The 24,044-nt window shown below is 40.0% G+C and overlaps 1 protein-coding gene and 1 pseudogene across 1 annotated transcript; one reads left to right on the forward strand and one right to left on the reverse strand.

The window, feature by feature from the left end:
• Window positions 1-13,127: 13,127 nt before the first annotated feature.
• Window positions 13,128-16,747, reverse strand: LOC113021732 (potassium channel subfamily K member 15-like; annotated as a pseudogene).
• Window positions 16,748-20,763: 4,016 nt separating this feature from the next.
• On the forward strand, window positions 20,764-24,040 carry LOC113021733 (uncharacterized). Its single transcript, XM_026166451.2, has 9 exons — window positions 20,764-21,148; window positions 21,317-21,541; window positions 22,019-22,081; window positions 22,170-22,208; window positions 22,290-22,344; window positions 22,687-22,765; window positions 22,839-22,905; window positions 22,988-23,136; window positions 23,233-24,040. The coding sequence occupies exons 1-9, from the start codon at window positions 20,792-20,794 to the stop codon at window positions 23,681-23,683; spliced, it is 1,485 nt and encodes a 494-aa protein (XP_026022236.2). The 5' UTR covers window positions 20,764-20,791; the 3' UTR covers window positions 23,684-24,040.
• The last annotated feature ends 4 nt before the right edge of the window (window positions 24,041-24,044 follow it).

Consider the following 24,044-nt stretch of genomic DNA (forward strand, 5'->3'; position numbering starts at 1 on the left):
CGACAGAAGAACGGAGACGGCTTGGTTTGTAATGGAACGTATATATTCAGCAGTAGCTCGCCATTTTACATCTCACCATACACTTCACTTCTTCTCTCCTTCCATCATTCTTAGTCACAGAGCCCCCTACTGGTAACTGAGTATATGTTCATATTCAGTCCCCCTTGTAAGCAACCCTTCACCATCTTAGCAGTGTATGTAAACACAACACACATTAACCAGGTAAAATACATATTTAGGCAGAATTTTGCAAATATCTATTTTTTTAGCAGCATAGTGCTTTTTTTCCCAGTTGTTTTTTAAAAGTCAGGTCAAGGCTCCAAAAGCCCAAAGGCAATATAAGGTTGGCGGCTCACAACAGTTTTTGTTTGCTACATGGATCCTTTTAGTTCAGCTGGGTGTCTTTCCTTTTGTTATACTTCTTTAAGAGTTCAAAATGTGTTAATTACATAAATAAAATGTAATTTTCTCTGTAGCACTTCATGGATTTCATAAGCAACACACCTTAGTTGCTCTGTGGATTCTTTTAAAAAGCAGTTAAAAACTTTTCTGTTCAAACAAGCCTTTTGTTGATCTACGTATTTTATATTCTTTACATTATTTACATTTGATCTTTTACATTGTGTATAATGCCTATTGATTGTATTATTTATTTTAATATTTGTGTACAGCGCTTTGTGACTGCCTGTCTGTGAAAAGCGCTTAATAAATAAACTTTACTTACTTACTTTAGTTGTTCACACAAAGCATAAAGGTAAAAAAAAAACAATATATACAGTGTTATCTTCATTTTAGATTTCAAAAAGTATTTGCGGCTCCCAGTGTTTTCTTTTGCGTGGAAACCGGGTCCAAGTGGCTCTTTGGGTGTTAAAGGTTGCAGACCCCTGCTCTAAGCAGAATGGAATATAAGTACGAGCGGCCCTCTTCTGAGATGGAGCCAATTATATTTGTGCTGCTGTTAATGAACATGGTATTTTAGCACACAAAGTGAGCCTGCATGTAGGACGTGTGGCTGATATTAATCACAACAGTGACATACGTATTCTGGTGGATTCTAAAAGAGGGAGACCTCTGGCTCTCAGCTCTTTGTTTAATCACCTCTCCAAGGGATACACTGCTCTGAGTCAGGTTGGCTACTGACATCACACACATGCACACACACTCACACAAACAAAGCAACTGCAGAAACAAACTCAGTTTACCTTTGATTTGTACGTTGTCTTTCACAGATTTGGTGTACCTGTGCTATGTTCCAAGTGCCTTTCTGTAATTGTGGAATTGATTACTACAAATTATAGTGAAAGTCTTATAAGACTACTGCATGATAAACCAAACGTACTGGCAACGCAAAATGTTGTTTAACCCAGTGCTAGAGTTTTAAACAGTTATGTGTTTATTGGCTGAACAAAAGCCATCACAATATAATTTGATCCCAAGTTGAGGCGGTAACATTGGAGACCGATTACTCACTGTAAATATGATTTATCTCTGTCCATTTACGTTTACTGTAAAATGTATGCCAAGCCTCTACTGATGTCACATTACTATGGGAGGCTAATAAAAGTCACATAGCCAATACTTGTAATGCTCCCTATTAACGCACAGCTGTGATTCCACAGGAGCTTTGGTACACTAGCAGCTATACACGGCTGATGTCATCTCGATATGTAGAAGGAAACATGTTAAAGAAATGACACAGTGGTCAACAATAAGATTGACTGTACTGTTACACTCCCAAAATTAACTTTTTGTAGTTGTTGTTTCCAAGTGTAGAAATCAATATACAACCAACCAGAACTGATAAAAAAGTGACTTTGAACATGGCATAGTTGTTGGTGCCAGATGGACTGGTCTGAGGATTTCAGAAAATGCTGATCAGTGACAACAAATGGTTTACAGTGACAACAAAATGCCTTTGTGATGCCAGAGGTCAGAAAAGAATGAGCAGACTTCTTTAAACTGATGGGAATTAACACAAATAATCACTCATTACCGCCAAGGAATCACTGAAAGCACAACACGCCAAACACTGAGGAGCAGAAGACCACACTGGATGCCACTCCTGTCAGCCTGTCTTGTCAAGAACAGGAAACTGTGCCTACAGTTCACACGGGCTCACCAATATTGGATAATGGAATAATGCAAAAATGATATCTGGCCTGATGATATACAGATGGTAGGTTAGAATTTGGAGAAAAAACATTGCATGATACATTCAGTTCCAAAGGCAAAAGGAGGCCCACTCGATACTAGCAAGGCATACCTAATAAAGTGGACGTATAAGGCTGAAAAGATTTGCATGGCTCATAGGTATGTTTTCTCATGAGTCCACAGTCTTATAAGAAACTATGCGTACAACATGGGATATCACTAATAAGCTGCTCCTGGTGAACAATTAAAACAGTTATTATGTCAAAGGAGGAATTTTATAATTGGGATTTTCCCATCCCTGTCAAGGTTTGTTTACTGTGTTCCCCTGACATGTGCGCTCTCACCACTGTGCTCAAGATCAAGTTTTTATTCTAACTCTGACCTTCTACAGTAGACTGCATGATTAACTATTAAATTCTAGTCACATAACCACAAATCTTTAAAAAAAAAAAAAAAAAACACCAAGTCAGCACTCCTCTGCTGCCATTGCCAGAACTCCTGTCTTGCGCTTCCTGTGTGTTCGTCCATATTTTTGTCAGGTAGAGTGAACGAGTTAGAGTGTCTCTGCAGGTGGCAAAGCTGTTTAAGGATGATGAGAGATGGTGTGTCTTAAGCCCATCTTTAATTCAGATGCCTCATTCTTCTCCGATCGAGAGAAAACAAGAGACTTCGGATTTGAGATTGATGCTCGAGTGGGAGGCGTGCACAGCCAGCGTGAGTCACACGCCTCAGACGTGATGCAAGAAAACAAGCAGTAGATTTGCAGTTCATATGTCATGACATATCTATTGATTGGACTGCCTCATTTTACACATTAATCATAGCCATTGCTGTCATTTTATGCACTGAATTATTGCTGAGATATTTACAGATATTGCGTCTGAAATCAATATTTAAAAATAGTTTGAAGGATGTATTCAATATTGATTCAAACATAGCAGGAAAGTTCCACGTTGGGGCCAAGGGTGATAATGAACTGTGGGCCCTGGCTAACACTCTTCTTCAGTGCACTCTATCACCTTTAAAGAGTTGGCCAAAAAAACTATAGTTAACACATCATATTAGAGCTTCTGATGAGACAGCCAGTACTTCTTTGGTGGAAATGCATTTTTTTCCTGTCAGCTTGAGAAAATGTAACAAAAAGTGTCTTTTTTTAAGTACAGCGCTCATATCCTGATAAAAGCCCACCTTGATTTTACACGACACTCTACTTAGTTGAAAATGTGCAAATAAAATCAATCAGCCAAAGCACAGCATCATACCTGTATAAAAATAGCATCCATGGTTAAAGAGGTGTGTAATGAAGGGTAGAAGTTAGTGGTATTAATATGAAGGAATTTTTAGGCACCTGACATTAAGCTCTTACCCTCCTCTTAACACCTCCATAAAACAAAGCAAGCATGTGTCTCAGGAGAGCTTTTAGGGTAAAATAACAACTTAGAGAGTAATGCACGTATTATTAAAACTTGCTGCTGCCCTCGGTACAATATAAAGGTCAGGGAAACACATGCTTGTCCTTGTACTGCAGGGACAAACATGAATGATATTGAATTATTGGTGCTTGAGAAAAAAAAGGGGTTATTTAACCCACAAAAAAATCATCTCCCGAGTACTTTGAACATTTATTAGAAATATCCTGCTAACAGAGCATTATTCCCATTACTGAATGTGTGCAGGCCTTTAAGAAAAACCTTTATATTTACATTGTAATCATTATAAATGCTGTTAGGATAAAGCAGTACAGGGCTGCAACTATAAGCTTTGTTTTCTTGCATTTTTTCATGCCATGAGCGCCGCCTCTGTAGCTCATAGAAATTCAATGTCTTGCTCAAGGACAGTTTTTGAGAAGTTACAAACAAGTAAGGCTGTCATCTGGTATTCCCCCCTTATATAAACAGTGAGAACGACTGCATCCCAGAGAGGATAGAGGGAAGAGTAAGGAGCGGTATGAAGAGAATGAGACTACAGGTGCTTGAATTAACTGAACGCGCAGCAGTAGCCATGCTACCCCAGAGAGAGCTCACCTCTGAGAATCAAAGGCAAAGGAAGAGCATTTGCAACACATGTCAGTACTAAATCAGTGTCATTTAGTACTGATGTGCTCGCCTGTTGCATTTCTGGTTTCATCAGATTACAAATCATATCTATTTCACCATTGGCAATCACCTGCAAGCAATTTGCAAGCAAATCAATAGTAAAATATTTTGGAAATGGATTTTAGGATTTTAGAAACACCAGCCTACCTGCTTTAATTGCTGTTTGCGGCTGATTGGTATTTTCTTGCACTCTACTTTCCCCACAGACAGCTTGGTTATCACTGATATTGCGAAAGGCTTTTGATTAAATGTAATTCTCTTTTTTTAGTGCTCTTTTCTTTGTGCAGTCTCCATATCAACCCTTCTCTATTCTTGTATTTGTATTCTGTGGAAAAACCTTACATTTCTTATACACTTTATACACCGCTCTCTGACTTTCATATGATACGCACAGTAATTACACACAATAAACAGATGGACACAGCTATCGTGGCATCACCCACTGGTGTCTGAAGTCTCATTTTGAAGCCTAGTGAGAGTTTCAGCTGTCACCATCATGGTTGCAAAACAAAACAAGAAAGAAAAAAAAAAAACAGATGTGACAATAAAGGGAAGGGCTGTTAGCCAATTAAAAAGCACTTTCATTAGACATAAACTTATCAGTCATAAGCCATTGCCCAATGAGTGTGTGGTTTCATAACACAGACCATGCTCCATTTAAAACATGGTATGACGGAGGTTTTAAAAATGAACCCTATATTTTTTCAACATGACCCTAAATGAGTGACATGAACTCATCATGAAAGTGATTACAGGGGTGAAGACAGAAAGTCATTTTCCCATACGCTTTTCAACAACCGGAAGTCTTTATGCAACCTCAGCTATCGCCATCTGGTGGCCTTCGGATAGACTGCAGGTTTAACGCACTTCCACCCCGGCTCTGTTTGTCTGCCTCAGAAGCTAGATTTTATTCTATGAACACAACATGTCCATATGTGAAGACAACTGCAGTAAAAAGCCGTTTAGTGTCAAGTGTTAAGCTGTTATAGCAGGATGCTGTAAAGTCATATAATCCGTCTTAAGTACGGATGTAAGTAAGTGGGGATGTTTATTGAAGACATTATGTTATTTCCTCGATAGCTGGTGAAGCAGTGAAATCCCCCTGTGTTTGTCTTTATGTGCGTTTGCCTGCCTTATTTTGTTAAGCTAAACTGCTCTGTCCTGAGTGCACGCCCTTATCACATTCCATATGTTTGGATCAGCTGTGACGGACAACAATTGCTGGCCCATATTCGGCTCGTGCCGTCGCAATACAACTTCTGCTGCCAAACTAATTTACTCCTGCCGCCAGCACTTTTCATAGTTGCCTTGGAAACAAAACTTGTCGTAGCCTTTCTGTTTAGTGAAAGTGAAGTAATTGATGCATTATATGCTAATCAGAAATAACAGTGTGGGTAGGATGATGTGGATGTTCACCCGGTTGGCATACCAAGCAGATGCAGATGAGTATAGAGCTGTCTTTTTCCTGGGCAGACCTTTGATGATGAATGCCAGGCGCAGCTCTGCTGATGGAAACGTCTGCTTCCTGCTCAGCAGACCAGCAAAGACACAGTCAATGGAATATTAAAATCATTATATCTGGGAATGGAAAAAAAATGCGAGCATTGGAAGCAGGAAATAGTGTTGCGATAAACAGCAGCGATAGTTCAAAAGAAACCATTTCACCTGACGGCTGCTGCTGTCGTCATCACTCACATTCCCAGAGCAGGTAAACTGCCTGTATGATGGACAATGAAATGGCCCGCAGAGTTAGATGATGACTTTAATTGGCTAAGAGGCTCAAAAAAAGTCTTAAAGGAAGAATGAATGTGTGCTATACTGCACTGGTTGCTATTACTGCTAAATGCATTACTTTTAATGCACCATTTAGACAATGGCCTAAATGGCAAAACAAAACTTCCTTTTTCTTATTGTTTCTATTTGTTTTGCTGTTTTGTTTTGTTTTCTTCGTCCCCCCCCCAAACTGCCACTTTTTTAATGAGCATTTCTCTATATGATGGAAAATACAGAAGTGTCTCCTGATACAGTAACAGTGATATGGGCTTCTCACAGCTGACAGTAGGAAAAGAAGAGGAAAATGGAATAAAGCTGAAGTGCAGTGTTGTAAATTATTTAGTGCAGGGGCCGTAGCAAAGATCTGACAACTTGCTCATTTAGGAAGATTAACAGATGTGGCAAATCACTCTGTTGTCAATCTGCTGAACTAAAGAACTATGAATAAATTGGCTTTCATATCTCCACTGGGAACTATTCTTTATGAGGGACCTCTTTTCCTTCCTCTCCCTCCACAGTGTGACTAAAAATAAAAAAAAAATAAAAAGGGATACATTTGTTATCTAACGGCACTGAGGGCCATTGTGTTGCATTTTCCTCTGTTGCCTTATCTCGTTCATTCAAATTCTGCTCCGACTGCAACTTCTGAATCAGTCTTAGTTACAGGAGGGAGCACATTTGTGCAAGTTTTATGTAGAGCTGCACGTAATGAGAATAACACAGCCCTGCTGGACAGGAGATAAGTGTGACCCGCACAATACAGAGAGACCACCATCCATAGATTTTCGTAGAACAGACAAACGTCCTTGTACCAGAGCAGCTATGTTGTTATAAACTGCTGAGAATCTCTCACTCCCTTTATGAGATGCTTTTGAATTCACGTCTGACGTATTCACTTCTATAAGCCGTCCTCCAGCAGAAGAGCACTCAAACATAGTGAAGATGCTTATATGTAGGCATTAATCTGCCAGTGGCCAGAGCCTTGTTTCATGGCTGCAGACGTATTGTCCAAGAAGAATAAGAGCTCCTCTTTACCATCTATTACTTTCTCTATCTCCCATCTCTCTCCAAGCCACTGTTTAGGCAGGAAGCCTCGTGCTCAGAGAAGATGTTGTCTTGTTAAATGGTACGAGTGAGCAGGAAATGGATAACGGCCAACCTTGATAATTTTACATCCTGTTCTTCAAACAAAAGAGTGAATCACTGGAATTTTCTTTTACTGCCAACACAGAATGAGCAAGTCTCATTTTCTGTTGTCAGGCCTCTTATACAATAACCATTACACAAGTTATGTTAGAAACAAACCTCAGAGTCTACAGATGTGCTCTAAAGCCCTGATGGTGCTTTGAGCTAAATGCTAGGTATTTGCTGATGAAGGCCGATGATGGTCATGGCACAGGACTTAAAGTTGGATAATCAAAGTCTTGGAACCTTAACTCTTTACCACTTGAAAGTAACCTTCGAATCTCTTTTCTGAGCTGTCATGTTTCAGGCCTGCTCATATACCACAATGACTGGATTATCATAAGAGGTTAGCGAGAGTGGTCACTGCTTTTGACTCACCAAGGTTTGACACACGTACATGTATCTGTGACAATGTTATGGTTTCTCTTGCAGTGGCACACAAGGACGGGGCCCACTTTACGTCAAAGCAGGAAGAAGAGCTTGACAGCTTGTTGCCTCACAAGTGAAACACTCACAATGCAACAATGTGGCTACTTATAATGGCCGTTTAGCCTTCGCACGGCAAACACAGACTGATGCTCTTCAATTCAACTTCCTTCCTATGAATTCATGAATTTAGATCCCATTATTGCAGATATTCATCCCTGATAATTAAGGGGTGACTCAAACTCTCCTTTAAGGCCTAAATTAAACTGCAATTAATCAAGCAGTGTGATCCCTTTGACACAAAATGTCAAAGAGACACAGTGTGTCAAACATAGCATCTGATTGGAGGAGACAACCACTGAGTAAAAACAGCCTTTTCACCCTGTTCGACACAAGCAGTAAATTGGCTGGAAATTAAAACTAATGAGCAATTACCCTACCAATGAACTTCTATTATGTCTGTTTTCTCAGCGCTCTCCAACTGAATCCCAATTTCTACTTATTTAATTAATCTGAATAAATATGACACTTGTCTTTACTTCCTTAATCTTTCATTGTGCTCACTGTGAGAATGCAGAGAGAATACATTTTCCATTCAGATGCACATCCGAGAAAATAACTCATAATCTCCCAGCTCCTCCTGAAAGACTGTGAATGTGGGGCGCAGCAGCCACTATTGGTTCGGTCTATTTGTATATTCATAAATACTTTATTTGCATATTGCTTCTATTATGAACCTACAGCCAATATTTCTGCCATATTAAAGCCATATTTACCCTTTCGAAAAGGTCGGCTTGCACTCTGCTTGAACCGACGGCTCGTTTCTGATTTAATCTTGTATCTCCTACCATGCAACTACACATGAAAGACCTTACAGCATGATACAGAAATGACTTAAATATCTAACAATCTAATGAATAATTCACCCACTCGATCAGGCCCGAGCCAAAACAGTACGACCGAGTACAGCTTTGATGGTGGAATTCAAAACTGTAGTCAATCGATGGTGATGTTAATAGGAAGTTAATACCCTTTTGTGACAGAAGTTTTTTTTTAGTAAACTTTACTATTTCTGTGCAAACACTTCAGATATAGGCAGAGCTCATAGGAGAATCGCTGTCATTACACAAAGCATAAAACCCAAATGACTGGACTTCCTACAGAACTCCATTATAAATGTAAACAGCATATGGGCAAGCATGCTTGAATGTACATTGAAACTGGACTCACAAAAAAAAGGGTCTTTTAAAAGGATCACTACCACCACCTTCAGCTCACTATTTGTAAAACCCATTATGCATACATAAGGAGCAACATCATATTTCTTAGCAGTGCCATATACAAACAGCTCAACTGAACCACAAAAGGAGACTAGGAAAAAAATCTAACTCTACCCACAACTCTATTGTGTTGTTATGCAGTCACGCACGAGGTAACATAAAAGCCGGAAATCGTCATACTGCTGTTTTTGAAAGAAGCTTCTTATTCTGTGTGTCTGAGTCATTGCGCGCCGTCATTTGCCTCTTTTTTTTCTTTTTTCTCTTGTCTGCGTGGACACTTTTGAGCACTTTCAGGTTCTAATTGTTGGGCCAGCCATAGATGCATCGTAACAGGAATAAAGTGAAACACCATTTGCGACATTAATGGACTAATTATGCAAATTAGATACCAGTTTTCATCCCTCACGACATGGTGAGCTTTCTGCCACAAAGCCCGTTGTTCAGGCTTCTCCTTTCTGCTGGTTCACAAATATCTTTCTAAATCTGAGGTGATACTGCTGGCTGCTGATACATGTCTGCCCACTTGACCGAAAAGCCTGTGCTCACTTATCAAGAGCCCGAGCGTCTATTCCCACAACAGCAATCTGTGTCATAGTTCATGCTGGCAGATGAAAACAAATCTCTGCTGTCATGCTTTAATTCCCTATAAAATGGTGATAGCACGCAGAAGTAGTGTTTTGTTTCTGAGCTGTTTTACTCGCTGGAAGGTGTAACACAGACAAGATGGTTTTAACAGCAAGCAGTGTCGTTGTTGGACTCACAATTTATAAAATAAAATGTTTATATGTAACCATCTGAGCAAACAGAACTATCAGTGTTGGAGAGCTGTGAGGACTCAGCCTTTGTTATACGTAGACCAATGCTGCTCTCTAGTGTAGGTAATGGCAACAAGGAAAAGAAATATGCCGTGTGTGGATTAAATGCAAGTTACTGCTGGTGGGCCCTTGTGAATGGGCTCTTGTCAGGCAGCCTAAAAGTCTGTAAGGAGTTGACAAGGTTTCCCTGTGCCTTAGTGGGTGCCACAGGCCAAACACGGGCACTTTAGACTGATTTATTTGTTCTAAATTACATGCTTAAAATGTGCCTTGTAGTCTGAAGCAATATCAGTGGTCAGTAAGCCTACAAAGGTGTGATATAAATGCTAGTCTATTTCAATTTCCTGAAATTATGCAGTGCCAGACTTGAGGGATCCACATGGAGGTCAGAGCACAGGGCAGTTACAGATTAGTGATTTAAAATGACACCGTACTGATTCAAAAATCAGCTACAAGGCAGCATGTGGGCCTCAGTGTCTTTTTTCAGGCTTATTTAACAAGACAGATGTTTGCCATCATTGGTATGGATCCCACATGTTCACCAGCCACTCAGTTAGGTACACCTTACCATGGGTTCAACAAGGCGTTGGAAACACTCCTCAGAGATTTTTCATATCCAAATATGCTCTGCTGGATTGAGATCATGTGACTGCTGAGGCCATTTTAGTACAGTGAGCTCACTGTCGTGTTCAGGAAACGCCCAGCTCTCCAATCAGAGCTTCTGTTTTGCAGATTGTGGTTACGGGTATGTGGAAAATGGATTTAACATGTTTCTACTAACTGTTCGAACACATTTACTGGCTGTCTTTCGGATGTAGTCTGAATTGGTTTTTTCCTTTGGTGAATGCGTCTGGCTGCCCTGGCAGTGGTGAGTTGGATCACAGCATGAAGTCTCTAGACTGGACTACAGTAGTATGAACACTGGATGATAAACATTTTTCTCTCTTTATAAATTTCTCCTGCTGCTGTTTTATTTATGTCTTTTCATTGTATTTCAGCTTGATTGTCTAATCTAATGTATTAACCATGTGTTGTTGTTTTTTTATTTTAATAAAAACTCTTTAGAGTTATTAATAAGTTTTTGTTTTATTTTTGATTTTGTTGCAATGAGACACACTTAGTGAGTAGTTGGAGGTGCTCTTTAGCGTAGATTGCCTCTCCAAGTGGCCAAAGTTAGTTGCAATGATTTGTAAGTTTAGTGGCAATACCGTGGTAACAGAAATATTATTATAATAAACTAATTTATCTAATTCTATGGACTTTATGTTGGTTAACAGTTCTTCTATTTGTTACATAAACTACTGAAATTAATCTCCGACACCTCTGACTTTCCAGTAACAAGGCTCTGTTCCTTTATGTATATATATATATGTATATATATACATATATATATACATATAGAGGGAGTGCAGAATTATTAGGCAAATGAGTATTTTGTCCACATCATCCTCTTCATGCATGTTGTCTTACTCCAAGCTGTATAGGCTCGAAAGCCTACTACCAATTAAGCATATTAGGTGACGTGCATCTCTGTAATGAGAAGGGGTGTGGTCTAATGACATCAACACCCTATATCAGGTGTGCATAATTATTAGGCAACATCCTTTCCTTTGGCAAAACGGGTCAAAAGAAGGACTTGACAGGCTCAGAAAAGTCAAAAATAGTGAGATATCTTGCAGAGGGATGCAGCAGTCTCAAAATTGCAAAGCTTCTGAAGCGTGATCATCGAACAATCAAGCGTTTCATTCAAAATAGTCAACAGGGTCGCAAGAAGCGTGTGGAAAAACCAAGGCGCAAAATAACTGCCCATGAACTGAGAAAAGTCAAGCGTGCAGCTGCCAAGATGCCACTTGCCACCAGTTTGGCCATATTTCAGAGCTGCAACATCACTGGAGTGCCCAAAAGCACAAGGTGTGCAATACTCAGAGACATGGCCAAGGTAAGAAAGGCTGAAAGACGACCACCACTGAACAAGACACACAAGCTGAAACGTCAAGACTGGGCCAAGAAATATCTCAAGACTGATTTTTCTAAGGTTTTATGGACTGATGAAATGAGAGTGAGTCTTGATGGGCCAGATGGATGGGCCCGTGGCTGGATTGGTAAAGGGCAGAGAGCTCCAGTCCCACTCAGACGCCAGCAAGGTGGAGGTGGAGTACTGGTTTGGGCTGGTATCATCAAAGATGAGCTTGTGGGGCCTTTTCGGGTTGAGGATGGAGTCAAGCTCAACTCCCAGTCCTACTGCCAGTTTCTGGAAGACACAGGAAGAAGTCTGCATCCTTCAAGAAAAACATGATTTTCATGCAGGACAATGCTCCATCACACGCGTCCAAGTACTCCACAGCGTGGCTGGCAAGAAAGGGTATAAAAGAAGAAAAACTAATGACATGGCCACCTTGTTCACCTGATCTGAACCCCATTGAGAACCTGTGGTCCATCATCAAATGTGAGATTTACAAGGAGAGAAAACAGTACACCTCTCTGAACAGTGTCTGGGAGGCTGTGGTTGCTGCTGCACGCAATGTTGAGGGTGAACAGATGAAAACACTGACAGAATCCATGGATGGCAGGCTTTTGAGTGTCATTCCAAAGAAAGGTGGCTATATTGGTCGCTGATTTGTTTTTGTTTTGTTTTTGAATGTCAGAAATGTATATTTGTGAATGTGGAGATGTTATACTGGTTTCACTGGTAAAAATAAATAATTGAAATGGGTATATATTTGTTTTTTGTTAAGTTGCCTAATAATTATGCACAGTAATAGTCACCTGCACACACAGATATCCCCCTAAAATAGCTAAAACTAAAAACAAACTAAAAACTACTTCCAAAAACATTCAGCTTTGATATTAATGAGTTTTTTGGGTTCATTGAGAACATGGTTGTTGTTCAATAATAAAATTATTCCTCAAAAATACAACTTGCCTAATAATTCTGCACTCCCTGTACATATACATATATTCTTTATTTGTACAGTATTTCATTAAATGTACCTGTGTATTCTACCCCTACCTATAATCCAACTAATAGCACCGTGTTGCTTAACCCCTTCTTTAAGATACATGCCCACCTTTGTCCACCTCCGTCACAGCCTGACATCAGTGGGTTTTTCTCAGGGTGGAAAGCTCATTCAGATCCACTGAAGACATTACATAACATAGTATGTAAGTATCGGTGGTTTGTATTAAAAATCTAATCTGCAATGTGTCATTCAACCACACATCTGAGACAATAGCTTGTACTTGGAGGCCACTTCTGTGCCACGGCTCATTTTCTGTTCTTTGACAGAGATGATATGATTGGTTTTTACCTGGCTACTGCCCTCATTCAGTCATCTTTTACCATGTGTCCGTCTCCAGGTCCCCCAAAACTGAGCAATAAAGATGAACATTTTTACCTGGGGAACTAGCCAGAGCAATGAAGTGAACACTACTGACAGGAAACAGCAAAGTTTACTGACTGGAAATAACGGTCAGAAAAAAGGTCACATGAGACAGTGCTGCAGCGAGAAGACAACGTATTCATACTCAAGTTGTGTGGGTGCTTTATTTTTGTTTGTTTCTTTTGTTTTTTAATTTGCTGGTTTGTTTTTTGCAGGTGATATAGTGAAGGAAAACCATAAAGTTGCATAAACTATACTTTATTGATATACCTCAAATGTTAGATCATTGGTAATGTTCAGTGTAAATACAATATAAACTGCATATTTAGTTTTAATATGTTACATTTTATCAGACAAGCTTCATAACAAAGAAAGCATGAGGCAGTTTATTCCACCAAACAGAAAATCAGATGGTTTTATGGGCTCTGTGCGTACAAAGATCCAAAACAAAACAAAGGCTATTTCAACTTCAAGTTTTCAAAGATCTCAGTCAGAGTGATTTCCACCTGCTGTGAGAATTGTTCTTGCCCAGACAGAGTGCCACGCTGCTGGGGGAGGCTTGTGATGACATGGTGTAGAAGCTGCAAGGGGCCTGGTCCCCTCTGTAGGAGATGGTACTGTAAAAGACAGGGTTGCTATGGCCGCTTGTCTGGTCACAGTGGGACTGAGAGGCGCTGTTGTAAACGTCCATGCAACAGCACATGCAAAGGAACAAAGCCTGGAGTCTGCTGGGTTCAGGCAGGTTTGCATTCTTGGGTATAATAGGTCTGTGCTCCTCTGCAGGAGAAGAGAGGAGGCTGACAAAGCTGTTGCAACCCTCCATGGGAAAGGTAAGCCTGCAAAGTTCATCTTCATCATCCTTACATAGGTCCTCAGCAGTTCCTTCTCCAGTGTCCACGATCTTCCTGTACTCCTGCTCTTCTTCCCCTGCTGTGGAGCTCCCATCAAGCTCACCTGAGCTTACAGTGAGAAACCTCAACACCACCAGGTTAAGAAATGCTCCGATGACCGTCAGCCCAACTAGAATGTACATGAAGCTAAATACCACGTAGGTAGGTTGCTTCTAGAGGGCATCTTTTGTCTGCAAGGCTACAAAATCTCCAAACCCAATGGTAGTAAGTGTGACAAAGCAGTAGTAAGAGGCATTAAAAAGCTCCAGCCCTCAAAATAGGAAAAGGCTGCAGCTCCTACAAACAAAGTGCTTACCCAAGACAGTAAACCCACCAGGACCATGTTTCCCATTGACACCTCTGTCTTCTGTAAGCCCAGGCCCTGCTTGACTCTGCTCAGGAGGTATCTCACAAAAGTGTTGATCCTCTCGCCCAGGCACTGGAACATGACCAGCGTCAGAGGGATGTCCAAGAGCGCATAAAACATACAGAAGGCCTTTCCAGCATTGGTGCACGGAACAGCATGGCCATAACCTGCAAAGTCAAAGAATAATACAGGTCAAAGGTTGAGTACTACTGTTTCATAGTCATCAAGCTCCATAGACATCAAACTAGTATATTGCTGCTGTAAACACTGCAAGGCAGGGATACTCACACATAACTCAGTGCAGGTTAAAGTCAAGTCTTTAAACTAATGTGAGCAAACATGGTTAAACCACAGATAAGTCTCACTAAAACTGCTTGCTGATGCTGTGCCAGGAAACATTTGGTTATCTCTCTATAACTGCAGCTTAACTGGTTTGGTCCAATCATGCTGTCCTCGTTAACCTCATTTCCAGAAGCAGCTGCTAGCGGTGTACATGTGTAAAAGCTCTGTTAATACCAGTGTCCGCCACCTCCACAGCACTTAATAGCAAACTGAGAAACTTGGGAGGTGCAACTAAAGAGAAGGTTGGTGACAGAGCAGGCTGAACACACAGTGATAAGTGAACACTGTTTATTTGGGAATACTTAACACTAGAGGCAGCGGATTGATCTAAATATCGATACCAATGCTGGTATTGGTATCAGATCAGTACTAGCGCCTCAGTATTGATACTTTGTTTCTATCCTCTATGTTCAGTATGTCCATGGAATTGTGTTAAATAAATAAGTATAATAGAAATGAAAAAATACAAGTCAAACACGGGCTATGAAAAATATCGGAACTTTTTTTATGTTGACTGTCACATAATTTTATTTATAGCCTCTGGCACATTGAAACAACAGAAGCTGACTGAAAGTCCTTTAGTGATAAGCACATTTACATTCCAGGTCTCCAAAAAAAACCCCCACAAAAAGCTGGAAAATGTGTTCAGACTTTGCAAACTGATGATTAATCTCATTCATCTCACTGCCCTCTCCGACATAAGCCATCTTTATCGTTAAAAGTATCTGTATCAGTATTGGTATCACCAATACTGGCCCTGTATTTACATGGTATTGGCTTGATACCAATATTTTTCGATACCAATATTTTTCAATCCTGCACACCACAACGTAAGATAAAAAGTGTTTACTGGACATTAACAGCAGGTTTTCTCACTTTAAGCCTGATCAGCTTTTTAACCTGTTTATATTTCTGCAATTAGTTCAGCTTTTTGGGAAATGGTAAGGACATAGGTGATTAACAAAAGGCAACTGTTTCTACATAAGATATGAAGCTACCAAGCTGTAAGAAAACATAGTGACACTTTAGCTTCTTAACATTACAGGGCGTGCACTCTTACAAAGGTGGTTTCACTCAGTCCTTTGTTCCGCAGTCTGAGGTTGGACAGGAAGGCTGGAGCTTATATCAGACCAATAAGACAGCACGTGAGAAATTGTAACTGAAAAGTGTTATTGTTTCATTGCTTTAGGTCTGTTCAGGCCAACCTTGGACTGCTCACCTATCCAGTGTGTACTCACCTCTTGCCTACTGCCAACTGGGATAGGCCCCAAGGTGGCTATAAGAGATTAAGGCTTCTGATCTGTACTTTCTTTGTCACATAGAGGTGGTTTAGGTATTTTAAGAAAGGGTTGGGGGGTTTTTTACCATTAAAAAATAAAAAATAAAAACTTTCAAAAACTTTGCACACTTCTTTACTACATATGCAGCTGCCTACATAATCACTTTACTGATATTTTGCTGAAAAGGCCAAACTACATCTATCTTATTCCAAGAATTTGGACCTAGAACAACAACAGCAGGTGTTTCTGGACAGCTTTGCTTTCTGTAAATGGGCTAATTTAAAACAAAACAAAACAAAACTTTAGCTACATCCCAGCATTACAAGGAGTAATAATTCACAATCAAAAAATCATTTAGGTAGGCCTAGTTTATGTGTCTATCTTCAATGAGTTGCTGTTCAGGGTCCAAAAAAAGAAAAACTGTCAAAAAAATTACTGCAAAAATCACACAATACCGTGAAGTCAGGCCACAACATTATATACTTGCCAATTGTAGTGATAACGGTGATGCCAAAGTAAAAAGAGCCGACGAACTTCCACTGCCTCCCAGCGCGATGCGGCTCTGTCTGATGGACCACTCACTAGATCTCGTTGAAATCATCCTCGTACTTTTTCTTCAGCTCGCTCAGCTTCTGCTCCAGCGCCTTTTTTTCTTGAACTCTCGCTTTCTGACTCTAGTGCGTCAAAAACTGCGGCTCCTACAAGCAGGTAGAAAATAATTGAGAGGATGAGAGAGAGGGTCCTGATGTTCTGCGTCCTCATCCTCAAATCCAGAGTGCCCGGAGGAGGCGGGGAGGGTGCTGCTGCTCCTGCTGCTGCTGCTCAGAGGCACAGATGCACATGGGTTTCGCTGGTCTTCACGGTGTAAAGAGGCCATGGGCCTGTTAGGAGTACAGCATAGGTCTAAATGGCTTGAAAGTGTAGCCTATAGTATTAGCGTGTGGTCAGGTGAAGCATGCTCACATAACCTCGTTTACTGAACTTTAAGAGGACTATGAGGACTTTTAACAAGTGCTAATGTGCTCAGTTCGGTTTCTTGAAACAGTTACAGTTATATTCGCTTTGATGTTGCAAGATTTCAGCATAGGGTGTTTAGTTTGTTTCACGTTTTGTGCTAGAGTATACATTTCATTTCTTACTTTAAATTCAGTTATAAGACAGACTGGAAGTTAGAAACTCACGCATGATACAATATGTCTAAATTAGAGCAGGACTATATTAAACCTTTTCTATGGGAAAAGCACAATAAAAATCATTAAATGTTCTACTAATGTAATACATGTGCATCACTGTATATAAAATATGACTGTAGTTGCTAACACCTTTTCTCTAGCGAATTTGAGCATATTGGCTATCTTTCGTCTTTTTTTCCTTAAACCGGTGGTCATCAGGAGGGATGGTTCTGAATATTCCTGCAGAAGCTCCATGTCAGTGATGTCTTAAAGCACATCCTGCGTTAACCTCCATTTTACTTAAACTGCATTTGACTGATTTGTGAAAATGGTTATCACACTGTATCAAAGAAGACCTAAAATTAAACAATAGACACCTTGAGGTCCTTTATATTTTAAGGTAAAGACCCTACAATAATACAGAGTAAACCCCAACAATCACATGACTCCCTATGAGCAAGCACTTGGCAACAGTTGGAAGGAAAAAGTCCATTTTGACAGGAAGGAAACATCTGGTAGACCCAAGCTCAGGGAGTGGAAATCATCTGCAACGACTGGTTGCGGGAGAGGGCAGAGACAGGATGAAGGATGCACTGTGGAAGAGAACGAGAGATTAATAGCAAGTAACAAGTAGAAAATGCATTTTTTGAAGAAACTGCAGTGTGAATGCTGATCGCTGAATGTTTTGAGCAGAATTGAAATGATTGCTAAAGTTAAGCTAAAAATGTTAAATGAGCTGAAAAATACAGAATTTTTCATCTGAAAAAAGTGCAGAAATGTTGAAAGCTGAAGTTCACACAGAAGAAGAGGTTGAAAAGTAGCTGAGCATGTTTAAAATGTGCATTTGAAAAAGCTGAGTAATGACAAAAGAAAATTTAAAGTCAGGAAACTTCTGAATGAATATTAAAAGTTTGTATCTGTTTGTTTTGAGAGATGCCTCAAAACAAACAGGTTTTCCGCTTAGGCAGCGGTTGTCCTTCTCTCCTGGATCAGCTGGAGCTTTCTTTTGGCACCTGAAAAAAGTCCCAGCTGGACTTTTGTCAAAGCTGGGAAAACCTGTAGTGATCCCGTATGTGTCAGGAGTATGGGAACAGTTGAGACGAAGTTTTTCTAAACACCGTGTCTCTATGGCTTTTAAACCCCAAAACACGCTGAGCCAAAAATTGGTCCACCCCAAGGATCGTGTCACCAGACACAAACAGAGTAACATAGTGTACGCTGTTAAGTGCCAGGAGGATTGCCAGGATTTATACATGCCAGACCATTTATACACGTACCACCTGTACGTTCAAGTAGTATTTGCTACAAACAAATACGGAAGCTTAATCAGCATCCACACTAATTAAATGTAAAGTTGTGTATTCTGTACCTCACATATGTGGCAGCCTTTTAAAGAAACCCAGCATCACCAGCTACCCTTTCTGGACTCTCGTCCATGTGTTATTTTGCCCTATGAAATACTCCTGTCTGGAGTAATCACACTACCCGCAACTATAGTATTACTCTCAGCAGTGAGGCATTAGCTGGTGGCAGCGTTGACCTTTATCAAGCGTACATAGCTGCTGAGCCAACTACCACCCTAGCTGTGGTCATTAACTACATTCTGCGCGCTTGCCGAGTGAGGCCGTCTGTAGAGGTGGTTTGTGTGTACGTATCAGTGCAACTGTGCAGGGCCCTCGTCTGAGGGGCCTTCACTGAGATTTCCTGTGGCATCTGTTGGATTTTCGCACGTGCTAATCGGGTTCACGGCAGCTCGATCAGAAAACAGGCCAACTGCCTTAGCTCCATGCTGCAACTTATTTCACTTTCACAAAGTTCCCATCTATTTTAGGAGGGCAATCCAATTTGTGGAAACTATTCTTGCACTGAAGTGAGCCATAAAGAGCCTAAGATCTGTCATTAAAATCCACAGTTACTGCCTCCATTCCCCGCAGAACATATGACTATCACTATGCTGTGTTTTCATCTTCTACAGCCAATACAGGACCTTAGCTGCTCTGGTAAGCACGAATGAATCGACTGCCATGCAGAAGTTAGCGATGTAGCATTCTGACAAGTCTTTATTTCCTCTAATGGCAGAAAGAACAGTCCTGTTGAAATGAGTATGAGAGATAACAGCCTCATCATGGAGCACTAAGTGAATGCACACAGTGCTTAAACAAGTACAGATCAATTCCTTTTGCAAACTTCACGTCATAGGAAACAAATATTACCAAAGCAGTGTTATATAGTCATAAATATATAGCTCATTGTAGCGTGCCATAAACCCAAATAGCAACTGAGTTTATAATAAGGGCGTCTGTGCTGGTTTGAAAACTCCATTCATGAAATAATGGCACTGCATTATCTGATGTACTCATCCCATATCTCTCTGTTCAGCAGGACAATTCATACAACCTGTTATCTCTCATGGGAAGACATTAAGAGCAGGATGTCCACCGACTCAGGTCCAGACACTCATCTGTCCAAGTGCCATTCTCGTAGAAAATGAGCCATGGAAATATACTGCAAACATGATGCTATCTTTGCATTGATAACAGCCACAGTGGGAATACGGGCAGTGGATGCGATGATAATATAGTATAAAAATCCGGAGCATTTTTATCATAAATATAAAAATTCTAACTCTTTTTAAAAAAAATAAGTAGAGGCTTCACACATATTTGCAGACAAACATGTCTTTAGTGACAAGGCTACAGTGTCACAGAGGGAAACAGGCTTGAACTTTGCAGCTAATCTCAACAGTCCTTTGAGCCTTTTAGCCAAAAGGGCATGGACATGGTCTGTAAGTCATGTACGTCAGAAAGGGCTCCTAATCAAAACACCTGCAGTGAAGATGACTCTGACTAGAGAAAGTACTCTTCTAATTTAACTTGAATTTATTCTAATTTATCAAATGCAGAAAAAATCTCATTTTTAAACACCTGCAAATTGTAATATTTACTATTAATCATATTGAAATGATGAATTTAATGTGACTCAAGCGCAAAGGGAAGTTGGAAAACTTCTGTGATTTCATATATAAAAAAGGCAGGTTTTACTCGAGCTTTGGCTGCCCTGGGAGGGAATAATATTTACTGAGTGTACCTCACTATTGGGGTGAAGGTGTGACTAAATTATGGGTTATCTGTGCAAAGGGGATTCCTGACTGTTTATGCAATTACAGGTAAACTTTGTAGCTTTTTAAGCTAAAAATAGGGTTTTAAACCAAGTCCTGGAAATCTAAGGTGTTGAGCCCCTTCACTGGTGCAATGTTTAGGTTTAATTTAAGGGATGTGTCCCATACACTTAAACCGTGATCATTAATAAGATGAATAAATATAGAAATATATTTTAAAAATTGGTTTATTAATTAGATATACAGCCAAGTCACATTACAATATCATAACAGTGAAATAACACTAGCCCAAGTGAAGGTATTTGGATTTCTGACATGGTTTACTTTTAAAAGAAAATTAACTTTTACACGTCAACCAAGTTTTCCCAAACTAAAGTCTAGTCTACTTTTGATTTGCAGCAGCGTGTCGGTAACATGATGCCGGCGGTCGGTAACATGTTGTTGTCAAAGTTTAGTTTCGGTTTTCTGTGAAGTGCGTAAGGGAAAGCGAAACAGACTGACCGATTATCTTCACGCATGAGGGTAATGTCGGTGCTGTGTCGCTGCTGTAAAGTAATAATGCATTGGTTTGGATACAATGGGATTCGCTCGCTTTGGCACTGGATAGTGCGCCACAGGAATCCTTTACTGTTCTTGCTTTTTCCACTGGTTCCACTGTTTAGATTTTTAACTTATTCAAAGAAAGACGGAAATGAGCCTGAAACAAGCGACGACAACACACGTCTACTCAGGAATTCACTTGACGATGAAGAGAAGGCTATTAGTGCCGGACAGAAGAGGACCTCAGACGAAGATGGGGTGCCCGTGAGCAAGCGAGCAAAGTCTAACCAAGATAACTTTCAAAATGATCGAGTTGAGACCGCTGATAAAAATGTGAGTAAAGAAATGAACATTTACAGTAAGGTGATCATGCAGGTTTCTCACCAAACGTTTTAAGTTCGTATTCTGTGAATGTAAAAACCAGAATTGATCAACTGTATAACAGGCAACTTGGAGATACAAACATGGCACAATGTTTGCTCTTTACTTTATTCATTTTAGGTTTCTATGGTACACCCAAATGAGTCTGAAATGCGCACGGAAAATGCAGTTGACGAAGGGAAGAAGCTGACAGGGCCGGAAGAAGAAGAGGAAGAGTTTGACAGCACAGAGTATCGAGTTCACACTACGGATGAATTCTACTGCGACTATGATTCAACCTGGGAGACCGACCCGAATGAGGAGAGCCCACCCAGCAGGATCAGACAGTCAACAAACTCCAACTATGTAAGTAAGCCAGTGCCTGTCACAAGTGCTTTGATTTTCCACGTCTGCTCAAAAATCATTTACTTAGGTGATAGCTCTGTTCACATTTCTTGATTTTTCCTGCAAGAAAAAATCACAAAGATGGCTCAAAAAAACAACAAAGAGCCAAAGGAAGACATTTAAAATTTTCCAAAAGAGATTAAAATCAGTGGGAAAGATAAAATGGACATAAATAACAATGGTGAACAAAGAAGTAGATAACCAGAAACATTTTTAGAGTGGTGACTACATTTTGTGTTGTGAAATATATCTCTGAAATAATCAATATGAGATCAACAAATGAATACAAAGAGCCACAGAATGACATATGCACAAAGACAGAAACCCATTTATTGTAAATAAAGATGGAGGATCTCCAAGGATGATCTTTGGGTTACTGAATGTCTCCTTTAGCTGTGCAGTGTTACCCCTGAACTCCATTTGTCTTCTGTGTTCCAGTACAACTTCAGCAGATTTGAACGTGCTGCGAGAGACATGCAGAACTACAGACATGACTACCCTGTAAGTCTCACACACACACACTGTAAACACACACTCTCATGTTTAAGCACAAGCCAAGCACATGTTGTTCTTTTATGTGTCCCTGCAGAGCCAAATCAAGACACAGCACAGGAAGAAGAACACAAATGTATGTAAACGTTTGTTTTTAGATTTATTTCAAAGAAGAACAAAATAAATGGTTTGAATCAAATTCTTTTCTCTTGTGTAGGATGACAAGTCTAATCTGAATTTCTACCTTGGAAAGAAACGATCGGTGCCAGATGGTAGGCCTTTTTAGTAGAACAAAGTATAGAGTCAAGTATGTCCATAAAGTGGAAGTGAAATAAATGTTTTTCTGTAATTTATTTGTTCAAGAATGAGAGCTTATAAAATTCATTATTTTATTCAACTAATCCTCTCAATATTTCCATGTCATCAGAACCTTAAGTGGCCTTAAACGTTACTGATATTACACAAGAATGCTATAATCATGAGATGTCAAAAAAAAAGATATTTTTTGATACTGACATCAGTTTGAGCCACCTCAGTGATCACTGGATAAATCGTAATCTGTGCAGCTTCATTTGCAAACAGATTTATTTGCTGTGACTTGTATTTGTTACCAGGTGTCAGCATAACTGAGTTCCATGAACAATGGTATGGAGACTATGAAAGACTTGAGCACGTGCACACATATATTCAGTGGTAAGTTACTCTATAGTCACAAATATGATGTAAAAAGTTCAGTTCCAGTTTGTAACGACATTTTCTCTCAAAGGTTGTTCCCACTGCAAGAACCAGGAGTGAACTATGAGGCCAGTACACTGACAAAGGAAGAAATTACGGTAAACCTGTGAAAGTTACCAAGTTATGATTTAAAAAGAAAACATGTCTTATACACTGATAGAGGTTCGATGTTTCCTTCAGGATTTTCTTAATCACAGCACTGCAAAGCAAAACCTGGTGAAGTCGTACGAGCTCATGTTGGACTTTTATGGTATCGTGTTGTGTGATGAAAAAACTGGAGAAGTCAGGAGAGCAAAGCACTGGGAAGAAAGATTTGACAACCTTAACAGGTAAAACTACCTCTGAATTTAAAAAAAATCTGTGTGCAGTAAAAGTGACAAAAAGCTGTAAATGATCTAATTTTGGGACTGATCACTGTCTGACAGTCACACACACAACAGCCTGCGCATCACTCGCATCCTGAAGTGTCTGGGAAACCTGGGTTACCGTCACTACCAAGCCCCTCTGGTCCGCTTCTTCCTGGAGGAGACTCTGGTCAACGGACAACTTCCAAACATCAGGGACAGCGTCCTCAGCTACTTTATGTTTGCTGTACTTGATAAGAAAAAGCGCAGACGTCTCATCAAGTATGCATATTTGCACTATGAGCCTAAAGATGAGTTTGTGTGGTGCCCAAAGAAAATCCAAAAATTGTGGTCAAAGCAGCCCAAGGCAGCAAAGGAAGAGGCCGCTGACTCTCTGGAGTCGCAGGAGGACACTGTGATTTCTGACAGTGAAGCAGAAGAAGAGGAAAACCTGTCTGAAGATGAGTCGTGTAACAATGCAGAGTATGAGTCTCATGAGGGTGAAGAAACTTTCAGCCATAATGAAGATTGATTGATGACAATGGAAAGCTTATGAATAATACTGATAAATTGCACTGAAGTATGGAGTGATTTAGTTCAACACTGTAGATCTTAGATTACTAGCAGGTTATTGTGCTTTACACACTGAGTCAAAGGGCTTGATTCTTTATAGAAATCTTTGTTTACTTCAATATTTACAACTTAAAGTTTGGATTTTTATTCGCAATTAATTCTTTTTCTGAACATAAATAATGAAGCGTTCTGAAATGGATGCATGTTTTACACAAAATTCAAGGGTTAATGTTATTGTGTGACTATGTGGGATCAATTACTAAATGTTTTTGCGTTCTTGTGTCTAGAATTAAAACATTCTCATTCAGAAAGTTCACATC

The sequence above is a fragment of the Astatotilapia calliptera genome, chromosome 5 (assembly GCF_964374335.1).
Source record: "Astatotilapia calliptera chromosome 5, fAstCal68.1, whole genome shotgun sequence".
Lineage (NCBI taxonomy): Eukaryota > Metazoa > Chordata > Actinopteri > Cichliformes > Cichlidae > Astatotilapia > Astatotilapia calliptera.

Excerpts from the sequence above, each read along its gene's own strand:
- LOC113021733 (XM_026166451.2), top strand. The coding sequence starts at position 20,792 with ATGAGGGTAATGTCGGTGCTGTGTCGCTGCTGTAAAGTAATAATGCAT. Across the intron at positions 22,209-22,289 it reads ACAGGAAGAAGAACACAAAT|GATGACAAGTCTAATCTGAA; the intron begins GTATGTAAACGT and ends TCTCTTGTGTAG. Across the intron at positions 22,906-22,987 it reads TGACAAAGGAAGAAATTACG|GATTTTCTTAATCACAGCAC; the intron begins GTAAACCTGTGA and ends TGTTTCCTTCAG.